General features: G+C 48.3%; 1 protein-coding gene across 14 annotated transcripts in view; it reads left to right on the top strand.

The window, feature by feature from the left end:
* Window positions 1–15,034, top strand: part of Prkag2 (protein kinase AMP-activated non-catalytic subunit gamma 2) — a 264,212-nt gene that overhangs the window by 191,911 nt on the left and 57,267 nt on the right. For 8 of the 14 annotated variants that reach the window (XM_028879514.2, XM_028879517.2, XM_028879515.2 and 5 more), the window contains one exon: window positions 14,667–14,736. The exons of 1 other annotated variant lie outside the window; for it this stretch is intronic. In XM_028879514.2, the coding sequence (XP_028735347.1) occupies window positions 14,667–14,736 (70 nt within the window). Of the gene's footprint in view, window positions 1–14,038; window positions 14,180–14,572; window positions 14,737–15,034 lie in introns of those variants that run through there. 5 more of the 14 variants (XM_037203730.1, XM_028879519.2, XM_037203732.1 and 2 more) reach the window with 5 other exon arrangements.

The following is a 15,034-nucleotide window of genomic DNA, read 5'->3' as shown; positions in this document are numbered from 1 at the left end:
AGCAGCCAGTGCTCTTAATCTCTGAGCCATCTCCCCAGCCCCCAAAATTAAACTTTTTTAGAAAGAGGAGAAGAGGCATAGGAGAAGGAAGGAGAAGGGGAGAAGGAAGGGGAGACGAATGCAAGAGTTGGGAAGGTCCTCGATCCTTGAGTCCAAGGTGTGGCCGAGAGCTACAGATGGTAAAAGCATAGATTCTGATGAGTGCACGAAGCAGAGTGCACAGAAATAAATCCCCCTTCGGGTCAACTGATTGTAGATCAAGGCAGCAGATCACCTCGATGGGAGAGTAAACTGTTTCCAGCAACCATGTATCATCATGTGTCACAAGAAACTGAATCAAAACAGGTAACAGATGAATAGAAAAGTCAAAGGGAAGATTTCTAGGAGGCAGGGACAGGGACACATAGGCGAGGAAGGCCAGGGCCAGGGCGCCTTGCCGCTTTGCGTTTGGAGAGTTTCCTAAGCTTTCAGAATATGCACTGTGTATAGCTCAGAGTGCCCAGCTCTCTAGAGGATACTGATCCATACAGCCCAATGATCCAGATATATGAAAGCAAACAGCACCTGCCCAAGAGGAGGCTCATGACCTGAGGCCAGATGCGGCACTTTGCATCTACAGGCTTCTCCCGTCCTTTGCCTTTGCAAACAGGAGCACCAGATGTGACGGTGCACAAAGGCACCCCGAGGAAAGAAGGGAAAGCCAGCACTTGTAACTTTACCCATCGCTGCAAATGCTGACCAAGGCAGCTTGAGGATGGAAGGCTTCGTCTTGGCTTCCAGTTGGAGGGTGCGGCCCATAGTGACGGGAAGTCACAGTGGCAGGAACATGAGGTCACATTTCATCTGTCATCAAGTAGAAGTCAGTGACTACTGGTGCTCAGCTCACTTTTGATACAGCTTGGCATCTCGGCCTTGTGACTGCGCCGCCCACATTTGGGGTGGATATCCCAATCAGTTTACCCAATCTAGCAACTTCCTCGCAGACGTGCCCAGAGGTTTGTCTCCTGGGCAATTCTAGATTCTCTCAAGTTGACAATATTATCATAAATGGAAAAAAGGAAACAGTGTCAGTCCATCAAGAAAGAAGCTTCCTTCTTCAGTGACCCACAGTGGGCGGGGCCCTCCCATATCAATTTTTAGCCAGGAAAATGCCCCACAGACTTGCCTATCGGCCATCTGATGAGACATCGTCTCAATTGAGGTTTCTCTTCCCAGACTACTCTAGCTTCTGTGTTGTTGACCAAACACTGTCCAGTAGGTGTGGAACGCCCACAGCCTGGAAGATGCTCAGTCCTGGTAGTGCTGTGGTTAATAAGGAAAACGGTCTTCTCCTCCCAGAACTTCAGTCCTGTGGGGGAGACTCGTGTCATGATGTACAACTGGGTTGAGGGCTACAAAGGGAAAAAAAGCTTCTAGAAGGATGTTAAAGTAAATCTTCACAGCCTGAGGGGGAGAAGGCAAAGACACAGAAAACACAAGTCACAGGAGGATGTGTGAGCCTGGGAGAAACAGTTTAGAAGAGGAAAGGCTTAGTTTGACTAATGGTGTCTGGCTTCAGCCCATCATGGACCAGAAAGCATGGTGGGAGGATATCATAGCAGCGTGTGTGTGTGTGTGTGTGTGTGTGTGTGTGTGTGTGTGTGTGTGTGTGTCTGTGTCTGTGTCTGTGTCTGTGTGTCTGTCTGTCTGGGGGGGGGGATTATGCCTGAGCTCACTGGCAATTTTCCCCCATTTTATTCCATCTGGCCCTGCCTGTGGGATGGCACCACCCAGGCTGAAGGCAGGCGTGCCCCCTTAACTAACCCTCATACTGACAGGTGGTCGCACACCCAAGGTGCTTCACTAACCTTGGTGCTTCTCAGCACAATTAAGTTGACAATCAAGATTACTCATCACACAGCTTCACACAGATCCCATCCAAACTGAAAATGGTTGCCCTTTCAACGGCATGGTTAAGGGACTATGAAATGGTAGCCCACAAAATGGAGAAAACATTCACCAACCAGGTATCTGACAGACGACTGCATCCTCGATGTCAGTTTATCTTTTGTTGAAGATGGGGTAGCTCCATTTGCTCAGGCCAGCCTCAAACTCCCCAGAAGCTGGGCATGCAGGCATACACCACAGTGCCCAGCTCTAAATGTGTTCTTTTTCAACTTGGGGGTTGGGGAGATGCCTTAGTTGGTAAAGTGTTTGCTATACATGTGTGAAGACCTAAGTTCAGTTCCCAGCATTCACGGAAAAAGCTGGGCATAGTGGCACATGACTGTAACTATTGCTTAAGAAAGAGAGACAGGAGTATGCCTGGAGCTTACAGGATAGCTGGTCTGGCCAAATTGAGCTCCAGGTTTAGTGAAAGGTCCTCTATCAAAAACTAAGGTAGAACGTGAAAGAGGAAAACATCCACCGTTGACCTCTGACTTCCACACACACACACAAGCACACACAAACATTCACGTACCACAAACACACAAACTTAAACAGTGGCCTGAACCACATATTTATCACTCATGGTTTCTGTGGGCCATGCTCCAAGGATAGTTCAACAGTGGCCTCTGCCTCAAGGTCTCTCATAAAGGAGGCCCCAGGAAGTCAGCCAGCACTAGCCCTCATCTGGAGGAGGCTCGAATCCATCCCCAAGCTCCTGTGGCTGGTGGCAGAGGTCAGTCCCTGCAGGATGCTGTATGAGAGCCTTGGTCCCTGCCACATGGGCCCCTCCAACATGTCAGCCTAACCCTAACCCTAACTCATCAACACCAACCAGCAAGAGAGAGGAGGTCCTGGGAAGACAGACACCACATCTTATAGACAGCTCTTCCTCATGGAGGCAATGCTCTGTCATCTTCACCATGTTCTCTTAGTTAGAGGCAAGATGTAGATACAGCCTGTGCTCAAGGAAAGCAAAGTACACAGATTTCTGAATCCTAGGAAGTGAGGCTGGGTTACTGGGGGACATGTCAGAGCCCGTCTGCCACACTAACAGCTCGGTTAGTCAGTAAGAAGAACAGAAAAATCCAATCAAAGTTTGGGCAAGCATACACTCATTTCACTAAAGATGATGTGGGAATGGCCAGTAAACACATGAGAAGATATCACTAGGGTTCAGTCCCTGTGTGAGGTGGGTGTGATAGAACACTTGTAATCCTAGCACCTGGGAGGTAGAAGCAGGAGGATCAGAAGTCCTTGGTCATCTTTGCTACATAAAAAGTTTGAGGCCAGTCTGGGCTAAATGAGACCCTGTCCCTAAGCAAATAAATGTATAAATATATACAATTAAAGAAATACACATTGAAATTACAAAATGGAAAAAAAGACCTGGGTGGTCAAGATGACTTACTGCCAAGCCTGATGACCTTCCATCCCTAGAACCCATGTGGCGGAGGGAGATAACAAATTCCCCCAAGTTGTCCATCTGCACCACAGCAAATCCATACCCACACCATCACTACCGCCCTTAAACACTAGAGGTTATAAATAAAGGTGGCAGAAACATGTGGATCTCTTGAGTTCAAGGCCAAGTTTAGACTTGCTTTTCAAAGACAAGAAGAGACAAACCGTATTCCAGACTTGGAATAATGGGCTTCTCAGAACCGGATCTGAAGCATAACAAGCTCCTCCTGCTGATCTTGTGGGTTCAGGGAGGGTCCCAGTTCAGGTCTTTTCTGCCAGTTTCTAATCATGCCAGCATATGTTCAAAGAACAGGTATTTTTTTTGGTGGGGGGGGGGGGACTTCGAGACAGGTTTTCTCTGTGTAGCTTTGCTCCTTTCCTGGAACTCACTCTGTAGCCCAGGCTGGCCTCGAACTCACAGAGATCTGCCTGCCTCTGCCTCCCTAGTGCTGAGATTAAAGGCGTGCACCACCACCTCCTGGCAAAGAACAGGTATCTTATTATCAACCACTATGTTTCCTTCCCGTCCCATAGCAGATATCAAAATAAGCATTCAGAGTGAATGGGCATCTTCATAATCTTAGCAGTGTCTTCCTTTTGGGAACTTAGAAGGCAGTTCAGCCCAGGGAATCCAGATGAAAGGGCCTCATTAGGGTAACCCTTTTCCTCTGCCCTTTATTTTACTACACTTCCCTGGAAGTGGGCTTTCACTTGACTCGGACTGTGGGGACTGGTTTACAGTCTCTCCCAAAAGACACTGCAAAATAAATTCTCTTCGGAGGACACATAAATTAAGGCTATAATAACTTTGATAGCAGTTGACTTTCAAAAAGTACCAAAGTGAACAAAACCCTTCCCTCAAGTTAATCAATCCAAAGGCATCACTGTTAGAGTTAAGTGTGTTCTGCACCTCTTCCGGTAACCAGTTGTTTACACGTGAGGGGAAGGAAGGAAGGAAGATCTCCGTGGGGGGGACCCGACAAAGCTCTCTGGCTGGACAGCGCCACCCACCGCCTCCAGTTCCAGAGGAGGGGACCTGTGGGTGAAAACTGTGTGCTGTCGTTCTTTCTCATCACTCAAGGGCAAGTGATTCCGATCATTTCTAAGTAGGAAGAGGGTCCAAGGGAAGCCTGAGCAAATGGAATGAAATAACCTCTAAACCCATTCATGGCCCCACAATCCAACTTTACCTGCTGAGTTTTCATCCAGTTGCTGACAAGGAACGGCTCCCTCATATGTGTCAGACACAAGCCATAGAAACATGAGTCAGCCTTCCTCTTCACTGAGCTTACAGGACTTAGGGGAAGCACAAACGTAATAACACCAACCCAAGGTGTTCATGCCCTACAGGACAGAAGTATGTTGACATACACACATACATACAATTAAAATATGTATTTTTAAATGCAATAAAGGGAAAAACTTTTAGGTTTTATATATCTGGAATTTAAGAAACTATATATGTAAACGTGATAATTTCATACAGAATTCTTTTTTTTTTTTTCTTTTTTCTCTTCTTTTTTTTTTTTTAAGACAGTGTCTCTATGTAGCCCTGGCTGTCCCAGAACTCTCTGTGTAGACCAGGCTGACTACAAACTCATAGAGATCTGCCTGTCTCTGTAGAATTATATTTTAATCTTTTTTTTATTATTTTTAATTATGTGTCTGTGGATGCAAGTGCTGGTGCCCACAGAGGCAGAGGTGTCAGGTCCCCTGGAGCTGGAGTGACAGGTGCTTGTGAGCCACCTGATGTGGGTGCTGGGAAGTGAACTCAGGTCCTCCAGAAAAGCCATGTCCTTCTCATATAGAATTCTTAAATATTGCATTGGAAATTAAAGCACTCAATTATGGGTAAATTTTTTAAAAAATGATCAGAAAGAAGCAACTGACCAGACAACGTGTGAGGAAGAGAAATGTCTCAGTTACTGTTCTATTGCTCTGAAGAGACATCATGACCAAGGTAACTCTTATAAGGAAGCATTTATTGGGGCCTTCCTTGCAATTTCAGAAGGCAAGTCCATGATTATCAGGACAGGAAGCAGTCAGGCATGGTGCTGAAGCAATAGCTGAGAGCTTTACATCCTGGTCGGCAGGCAGAGAGAGACTGAACTGTTGTGGGCTTTTGAAACCTCAATGCCCACCCCCAGTGACACACTTCCTCCAACAAGGTCACACCTAATCCAAAACCTTTGAATCCTTTCCAAACAGTTCCGTTAACTGGGGACCAACCATTCAAACAGATGAGCCTATGGGGGGCCATTCTCATTCAGACCACCACAGGAAGAGGGAAAGGGGAAGATCCAAAGAAGCTCCCTGGTAAAGGCAGGTCTTAAAGGAATAGGTGGGGCCCATTCCAGCAATGGGGAAGGAGAACAGATCTACGCTGTCATTACTGCCCTGCCTGAGCACATGGCCTACTCCAGGAACAAGCAGGAATGTCCAGCCTCGACACTGAATCAGATGCCATCATCTACCAGCAGTCAGGAGACTGAGGCAGGCAGATCCCTATGAGTCCAAGGCCAGCCTGCTCTACATACCAAGTCCAGGCCAGCCAGGGCTGCATATTGAGCCCCTGCCTCAAAACAAGAACAACCAATCTCATACTGTTTTAAGTAAGATTGGTATTTGGTGTTGGGCAGCATTCACAGCTGCAGGAGCTGGTGCAGCCCAGGCTAGCTCCAGGCTGGCACTGTGCACAGAAATGTAAAGCAGCTGTTTAGAGAAGTCAGGAGGGAGAGAGAAGCAAGTGGTGTCTGGACCCCAGAGAGGATGCCCTGGCAGCCAGAGTCGCTCGGAGACAGTTGGAGATGATTAGTGACTTTGGTTCAGCACACTAAATTATTGAGGAGCTCCTTTTCCTGTATTTATGGTCGATTTATTTCTTGCAGTAGCTATTTAAGTTTTCTTTGTTTTTTTAAGGCAGAGCCACCTCACAGGACCTCGGTGCATTAGGGGGTGCTTTTTTGATAGTCATTTTATGATTATGCGTCTGGAGTGAAGCTTTTCCTTCTGAGAATTATTCAGAATACTATATTTTGCAGTACCAAGGCACAATTATGTAAGACCGATCTTAATAATTCAGCACTTTTCACCAACCAGGACACCACGTTTATAATGGCTCCATCTTTTGCAGGCATCCCTTTAGTAAAACCCAGCTCAAAGCAGACTGTCCACCACACCAGAGCCCTGGAGCCTCAGATTGGCTGCAGAGGTCAAAGATGTACAGGTAGAAAGGTCCCCTGTGGTCACACAGAATGGGACTAGCAAGGGAAACCCTATGCCTCTCTGTCACCGGAAGAAGCATCGGTTCCCCCGGGAGCACTGGCTTCCCATCGGCTGTCAGGAAATTTGGAGTGCAGGGTTGTCTGGTTTTTCTAATTCCAAGTGGCCTGACAGACTGCAATGGATGGTGTTATGAGCATACACCCCTCTTTCCTGCCCTGGCTTTCCTGCCTGTCCAGAGCAGCTAAAATTAAGTCTGGCAAAAAGTCGGCTGAAACTTTAAGAAAACATTGCCATAGAAGGGCAACTGAGGACCACCAACTTTAAATCATTTCTGCCCATGAATTGGCCATCTTTGGACCCTGTAGACATTCATGTGGGTGTCTAAGAGCTTTGAAGGCCCTTGACTTCTTAGAAAGGACTGTGTGATGGAACAATATTTCATCTGTCTTTTCCAACTTGTCTGTAGCTGTTGTCTGAGAAAGATTTTTCCATGCCAAGTAAAAACCCATGGATGTAAATTTGACTTCACCAGCTTATCACATAGAAATACTTACAGTTCAGGCTACTGCTGTGTATCCACTGTCAAGGGAGTAACAGGAGCATGAGCTAGCTAATTGCAGTTTCCATTCTGTTAGTTGGGGACCACTTTGTAGGGAACACAAACCCTGCCTGTTTCCTGTCCATGTCTGTCTTCCAAGAAGCAGCTCATCAGAATGACAGGCGACATTGATGGGGCCCCTAACCCTTAAGAACCAGTCAGGGGGGACTGGAGAGATGGATCAGCAGTTAAGAGGGCTTACTGCTCTTCCAGAGGACCCTGGTTCAGTTCCCAGCGCACACAGGGTGACTGACACCTTCCTTGAGTCCACTTCTGGGAAATCCAGAGCCTTCTTCTGACCCCTGCAGGCACTGGGTGCATTCACAGTGCACATACACATTTTAAGGCAAATCACATAAAATAAAAATAATCTTTAAAAAATGTTTTAAAAAACGATATTGCCAATAGAATATGACCCAGCAACTCCATTCCTGGGCATTTAACCTCCCAAAATGAAAATGCATGACCACACAGACATATGAACATGAATGTTCCTAACAGCAAAAAAGTGGGAACTACCTAAATTAAATACTGACCCACTGAGGAATGGAGTAAATGTGACATATCTGCACAGCAGAATACTATTCAACGATAAAAGAAAAGCCTTTCTGGAAAGCAGTGACAGAAGACCCATCATGTGTGATCCCATGTGTATGAAACACCTAGTGTGGGAACCAGAGGAGACAAGTGGATTAGCCTGAGGTGGAGGTGAGCGGTCAGCAGCTGATGAGACAGGGAACGCAGTTTCTCTCTGGGATGGTGAAAAGGTTGCAGACTTGGTCACGTGACTCGGAAAACTCTCTGCAGTAAATGGGCAAGCTGGTTTTTCCAATAAATGCATTTTTGTATCCCGATTGTCATTTCTTCTGAAGACTTTGCTTGGCTCCTGGGATAAGGGCAGTGTGACATCTTAAGCAGAATGTGGACACTGACACAGGCAAGATTCAGAACAGATCCATCACCCTCAAGGCCCCTCAGATTGACCTTTTTTAAAGTCATGGTCACTTCTGTCCACTCCTGCCCTCTGACCCCTGGCATCCACTAATTTGTACTCAGTTTCTATAATTGCGTTGTCTCAGAGTGTTACATGAATACAATATATTATCTTTAGAAATGGCTTTTATTTGACTCAGTGTAATTCCCAGGAGACTTGTCCAAGATTTACTTGAGATAAGGTCTTGCCTTGTAACTCTGGCTGGCATGGCACTCACTGTGTAGACCAGACTGGCCTAGAACTCATAGAGATCCACCTATCTCTGCCTCCTGAGTGCTGAGATCAAAGGTGTGCACCACCATGCCCAGTTCATCCAACTTTTGGTTTCAAGACAGGGTTTCTCTGTGTAGTGTGGGAGCCCGTTCTCGGGTTCCTCGTGGCTTTACCCAGCAGGTCTGAATAGAGGATGATCAGGACCACGGGCCTGAGTGCAGGTGTGTGAGATGGTCTGCACTTGGCTGTGCTGGGGGAGGAGGTCTTTTGCGCCACCCCTTGGCGTCTCTATAAAAACCCTGGGCCAGAGATAGTCGGGGCCCGTTGGAATAGGTTCCAGGCCCTCTCGGGGCTATCCTTTATTTTCTATCTGTTTATCTCCGCAAGATTCTCCGCTATAAATCCTTCTATCTAATATTTCCTGCTGCTCGCACTCAAGAAAACTCTGGGAAGCTGTGGGGGTGGTGGGTATACGCCCCACAGTGTAGCAGTCCTGACTGTCCTGGAACTCACTTTGTAGACCAGGCTGGCCTTGAACTCACAGAGATCTGCCTGCCTCTGCCTCCTAAGTGCTGGGATTAAAGATGCTTACCATTACCACCCAGCTGGTTGACCTTTTGAAGCTGCAGCACAATGCTCCGTGGTATAGATGGTTTGGTGTGTGTGTGTGTGTGTGTGTGTGTGTGTGTGTGTGTGTGTGTGTGTTGGTGTTTTTGGTTTGGTTTTTGGTTTTTTCGAGACAGGGTTTCTCTGTGTAGCTTTGCGCCTTTCCTGGATCTCGCTCTGTAGACCAGGCTGGCCTCAAACTCACAGATCCGCCTGCCTCTGCCTCCTGAGTGCTGGGATTAAAGGCGTGTGCCACCACCACCACCACCACCAGGCCCATTTGCTGTGTTTTAACCAATCATCCATTAAATGGCACCTGTAACTGCCCATTGAGGCTTTTAGAAGGGCAGCTGCTATGAACATTCAGGTACAGCTTTTCTGTGTACAGCTTTTGTTGCCCTGGGATAAATATTCAAGAAAACTGAGTAGCTGTGCATAGCTCCATAGGAAACTGCCAACGTGTTTTGGGATCACCCTTTCCATTCTGGTGTCTTTTTCAGATTTGTTCTTATGTGCATGTGAGTATAGGTCTTGGTGTGGGTGTGTGCCCGTGAGTGAAGGTGCCCTCAGAGGCCAGGAGCATCAGATCCCCTGGAGCTGGGGTCATAGGCCATTGTGGGCTGCCTGATGTCTGTGCAGGGAACCGAACTCAGGTCCTCTGGAAAAGAGCAGCAAGAGTTCTCAACTGCTAAGCCATCTCTCCAGCCCCTGCCTCTCCTTTTATCTACGCCAGCAATGTAGAAGTGCTTCTGTCTAGTTCCTCCTCGCCAGCACTTGACGCTGTTACAGTTTGGACGTCACCCATTCTCATGGGTGTGTGCCGACATCTTGTACACTGGCTGACATCACCCTGAAGGCTGAGGGTGGTGACCCTTTCTCATGTGCACTACATCCCCCCCCCCTTCCTGGTGAATTGTCTCTTCCTTCATTTTACCCGTGTCCTGACTAGATGCTCCCTGAGTTTTCAGCATTCTTTCTATATTCAAGACACTAGTCATTTGTTGACTATGTGGCTTACAAATATTTTCTCCTACTTTGTAAATCTAATTTATCAATTTTTCCCTTCTATGGAGAACTGTTTTTTTATATGAGTCTCTTTGCCTAATCCTAGGGCCTAAGGTTTTCTCAAATTTTTTTTCTAAAAGGTTCACATTTTGTCTCTGACCCATTTGGAGCCCATTGTTGGATAGGATGTGAGATTTGCATTGGGATGGTTCGGGTTGTTTGTTCGGCCGTTGGATGACCAATGCTGCACTGCTGGTTAGGAGTGCTGCCTCAGGCATTACCAAAGCTTGGCTTAACGTATTTGTTTGGGTGCATTTCATTATAGTTGATTACTACATCGGTTTCTCTGCAGATACCACATAGTCCTAATTACTACAGCCGTACTGTGAGCTTTTTTTAAAGATGTATTTTGGTTTGGTTTGTTTTTTGAGACAGGGTCTTTTTTTTGGGGGGGGGTTGTTTTGGTTTTTTGAGACAGGGTTTCTCTGTGTAGCTTTGGAGCCTGTCCTGGAACTCACTTTGCAGACCAAGCTAGCCTCAAACTCAGAGATCTGCCTGCCTCTGCCTTCCAAGTGCTGGAATTAAAGGCTTGTGCCACCACCACCCAGCAAGACAGGGTATTTTTGTTTGTCTGTTTTTGTTTTTTTTTTTTGTTTTGTTTTGTTTTGTTTTTTCCATATAGGGTTTCTCTGTGTGGCCCTGGCTGTCCTAGAACTCAATCTGTAGACCAGGCTGGCCTTGAACTCACAGAGATCCACCTTTCTCTGCATCCCAAGTGTTAGGATTAAAGGCATGTGCCACCATACCCAGCCTGGTTTTTTTTTTTTCTAATTTATGTGCATTATGTGTCTTTGTGGGTTTGAGCAACATGAGTATAGTGCTGTGGGATGGTCAAATTACTCTGATTGGTCAATAAATAAAACACTGATTGGCCAGTGGCTAGGCAGGAAGTATAGGAGGGACTAACAGAGAGGAGAAAAGAAAGAACGGAAGGCAGGAGTCACTGCCAGCCGCCACCAGGACAAGCAGCATGTGAAGATGCCGGTAAGCCACGTGGCAAGGTATAGATTTATGGAAATGGATTAATTTAAGCTATACGAACAGTTAGCAAGAAGCCTGCCACGACCATACAGTTTGTAAGCAATATAAGTCTCTGTGTTTACTTGGTTGGGTCTGAGTGGCTGTGGGACTGGCGCGTGACAGAGATTTGTCCCGACTGTGGGCAAGACAGGAAAACTCTAGTTATAGTGTAGTTGCCCCAGAGGCCACTGGAGCTGGAGCTACAGACAGATTAAACCACCTGATGAGGGTGCTGGGGACTTAACTGTAAGTCATTCTGCAAGAGAATAGTAGGCCCTCAACCACTGAACCCTCTCTCCAGCCCTCACTATAAGCTTTACTGTGGGAAATGTGACTCCTCCCACTCCATTCTCGGTTATTTCAGGTATTACAAAGCTGTACCTTCCCATGTGAGTTTTAAAAAATCAACTTATCTGTGACTACAAAACAGAGTTCCCGGGATTTTGACAGGAACTGGAGGAAACCCAAAGATGGCCTATAACAAGAATTGCTAAATGGTCTTAATAATAAAGACCCCAGAGCCAGACAGTGGGGTGAAAATTGAGAGATCAAAAGAACAGAACAAGCCAGCCACAAGTTCTTACCGCTAGGAAATCCTCAGCCCAACAAAGAGCTACTTCCTGTATACTCATGCTACATACCTTTCCGTGCCCTGCCATCTTACTTCTCTCTACATCACTTCCTCTTTCGGCCCAGCTCTATCACTTCCTGTCTGTCTGTACAGACCTCCAGACCTCTATGGTCAACTAGTGCTGGGAGTAAAGGCCTGTGCCACCACACCTGGCTCTGTTCCCAGTGTGGCCTTGAACTCACAGAGATCTGCATGGATCTCTGCCTCCCGAATGCTAGGATTAAAGGCGTGTGCTACCATGCCGGGCGTTGGTGGCGCACGCCTTTAATCCCAGCACTCGGGAGGCAGAGCCAGGCGGATCGCTGTGAGTTCGAGGCCAGCCTGGGCTACCAAGTGAGCTCCAGGAAAGGCGCAAAGCTACACAGAGAAACCCTGTCTCGAAAAACCAAAAAAAAAAAAAAAAAGGCGTGTGCTACCACTGCCTGACCTCTATGTTTAATATAGTGGCTGGCTTTTCCCTCTGAGCCCCAGGCAAGCTTTATTTGTTAGAGCACAAATAAAATATCACCACCATGACCTTGGAAGATAGCTGAATTTTTTATGTTGAGTCTTCCAGCCCCTGAGTGTGGGATGCCCTGCATTAATTACTCTGTGTAGTTGGGTTTTTTACTCTTAGGGAGCCCACCACTCAGCTCCCAAATAAATACACAGAAACATAATCTTACTTATGAATGTCCGGCCTTAACTTTGCTTGTTTCTAGCCAGCTTTTCTAACTTATATTATCCCATTTCTCTATATTATATAGAGAATATATTAACTATATTTTGCCTTTGGGCTTTTTACCTTCCTTTACTCTAAATATCTTCCTTCTTACTCCATGCCTGGCTGTATGGCTGGGTGGCTGGCCCCTGGTGTCCTCCTCTCCATCTCCTTTTTTGGCTCCTCCTCCTTCTCTCTTCTCCAGAGCTTGGATTTCTCCTATGTATTCTCTCTGCCCGACAGCCTTGCCTGTCCCTCTCTCCTGTCTAGCTATTGGCTGTTCATCTCTTTATTAGACCAGTCAGGTGTTTTAGACAGGCACAGTAACACAGCTTCACAGAGTTAAACAAATGCAACATAAAATAACGCAACACATCTTTGCTTCATTATACAAATATTCCACAGCATAAACACATGTAACACATCTTAAATTAATATGCCACAACATCTCTTCTCATCAATCTTCCCTCACTTATTACCACCTCACCCACACTATGCAGTTTTTAGAATATAAACTCTGTATGTGGTTTCCTGCATTTATTTTACATACATTCTTTGCAGAGATTGTAAACAGTATTTATTGTTATTATACCAGATGCAGTGTATTGATCCTACGATCTCGCTGGTCTTCCTAGCTGTAGTTTGGTTTGTTAGCAGTCTTTGTGATTTTGTAGGTGGATAACCGGCCATTTGAATTGTTTCATTTCTTCCCAAGTAGTATGTCTTCTTTAATATTTTTAACTTATTCTTTGACAACTTCATACATTCATATAACATATTTTTAAAAGAGTGTTTTCTGACGTGCGGTGGTGGCCCGCCACCACGCCTTTAATCCCAGCACTCAGGAAGCAGAGGCAGGCAGATCTTTGTGAGTTCGAGGCCAGCCTGGTCTACAGAGCGAGATCCAGGAAAGGCGCAAAGCTAAACAGAGAAACCCTGTCTCGAAAAACCAAAAAAAAAAAAAAAAAAAAAAAAAAAGAATGTTTTCTATTTAGCCTGCGTGTATATGTGTGTACGTACCACCCGCATGCAGTGCCTACAGAAGCCAGAAAGAGTACCAGCTCTCCTAGAACTGGAGTTTCTGTTGTGTGGGTGCTGGGAACAGCGCTCTGCTGGAGCAGCAAGTGCTCCTAACCATGAACCACCTCCCCAGACCCAACACAGGATGGATTTTGATCCTATTTCACCCCCTTCCCCTCCAACTCTTCCCTCGTCCCCCACCTCACATTCTCCTCCCAACCTCAGGCCCTCTTTTCCAATCTGCAGTTTGTTTACCTCTTGTACTTGGTTGAGTGAGAACTGTGAAACTGCTTGCTCCCGAACTTAGAACTGTTCAGTTTTTCACCAAAAGCATGACAAAGTGCATATTTTTTTTATCACAAAACATCTTATCAAAACTTTTTTTTTTGATAAGGGGACATTTTAGATTTAGTTTACTGACCCATCCAAGGTGACTAAAAAAGTCTCTACTTCCTGCTTCTGTGCTGGTACGAATGACAAGTTCCCGCCGCCGCGGTCGGTGGCCCCGCAGGTGCTGGCCATGGCAGCCTCGGGCCCCTCCCTGCCGGCGCTGCTCCTCCCCGCCGCGGGCGGCTGCCAGCCTCGCCGCCTGCCAACCCGAGTTGGCGATAGGGAAGTCTCAGATACCCAAGTCCAGGGTGACGGGCGTGCCTGGGGCCAGATTGAAATGGTGTGAACTTTTGGCAGCAGGCGGCGGCGGTGAGAAAAGAGCGAGCTGTGAGCGGAGGAAGCCAGTTTTAAGAGATCCGCCGCGGGGGGGTGGGGAGGGGCCGGAGAGCGCGCGAAAGCGGCGGCGAAGCGCGGCCCCGCGGGCGGCCTCTCCTTTTATGGGAGTGGTACGCCGCCGGCGCGGGGCCCCGAGAGGGAAGCGCGCCTCCGCCGAGGGTGCGGCGGGGGCCCAGGGGCCCACACCTGCGCGAGGACGCGCGTGTCCGCCGGCGCGCGCGGCGGACGAGGCGCCGGGACCGCCGCTCCCCCTTCCCACGCCTGCTCGCGGGCCGTACCAACGGCGCGGGGGGGAGCGGAGCGTGCCATCGCGGCCCACCTGCGGCGGCGGGGCCCGGGCGGGGACGCGCTCCTCCCCGGCCTGCCGCGCGCTCCCGCCGCCGCCGCCGCCGCCGCTGCAGGCCCCTCCTCCCGGGGCGAGAGAAGCCGGACCGCCGCGGCCCATGCTGATCCGTGTCCTCCTCCTCCTCCCCCTCAGGCGGCGCTGGCGGCGGACCCGGGACCCGCGGAAGCCGGCATGCTGGAGAAGCTGGAGTTCCAGGAGGAAGGTGAGTGCGCGACCCGCACCCTGCGCTGCCGGCGGCGGGCACCGGGACTGCAGCCCGGTCCCGGGTAAGCCCCGGGCTCCCGGAATGCAGCCCGGTTCCTGGGGATGCAGCCCCGCTCTGGGGGAAGCACCCAGCCCCGGGGACGCAGCCGGGTTCTCGGGGACACTGCCTGACTGAGGGGATGCAGCCCTGTTCTCCGGGTTGCAGCCGGGTTCCGGGGATGGAGCCCGGTTCCCGGGAACACAGGCTCGCTGCGAGGATGCAGTCCGGCACCCGGGAATGCAGCTCCGCTCCAGGG

This window comes from Peromyscus leucopus, chromosome 3, assembly GCF_004664715.2.
Source record: "Peromyscus leucopus breed LL Stock chromosome 3, UCI_PerLeu_2.1, whole genome shotgun sequence".
Classification (NCBI taxonomy): Eukaryota; Metazoa; Chordata; class Mammalia; order Rodentia; family Cricetidae; genus Peromyscus; species Peromyscus leucopus.
This window is presented reverse-complemented; position numbering and strand designations above follow the sequence as displayed.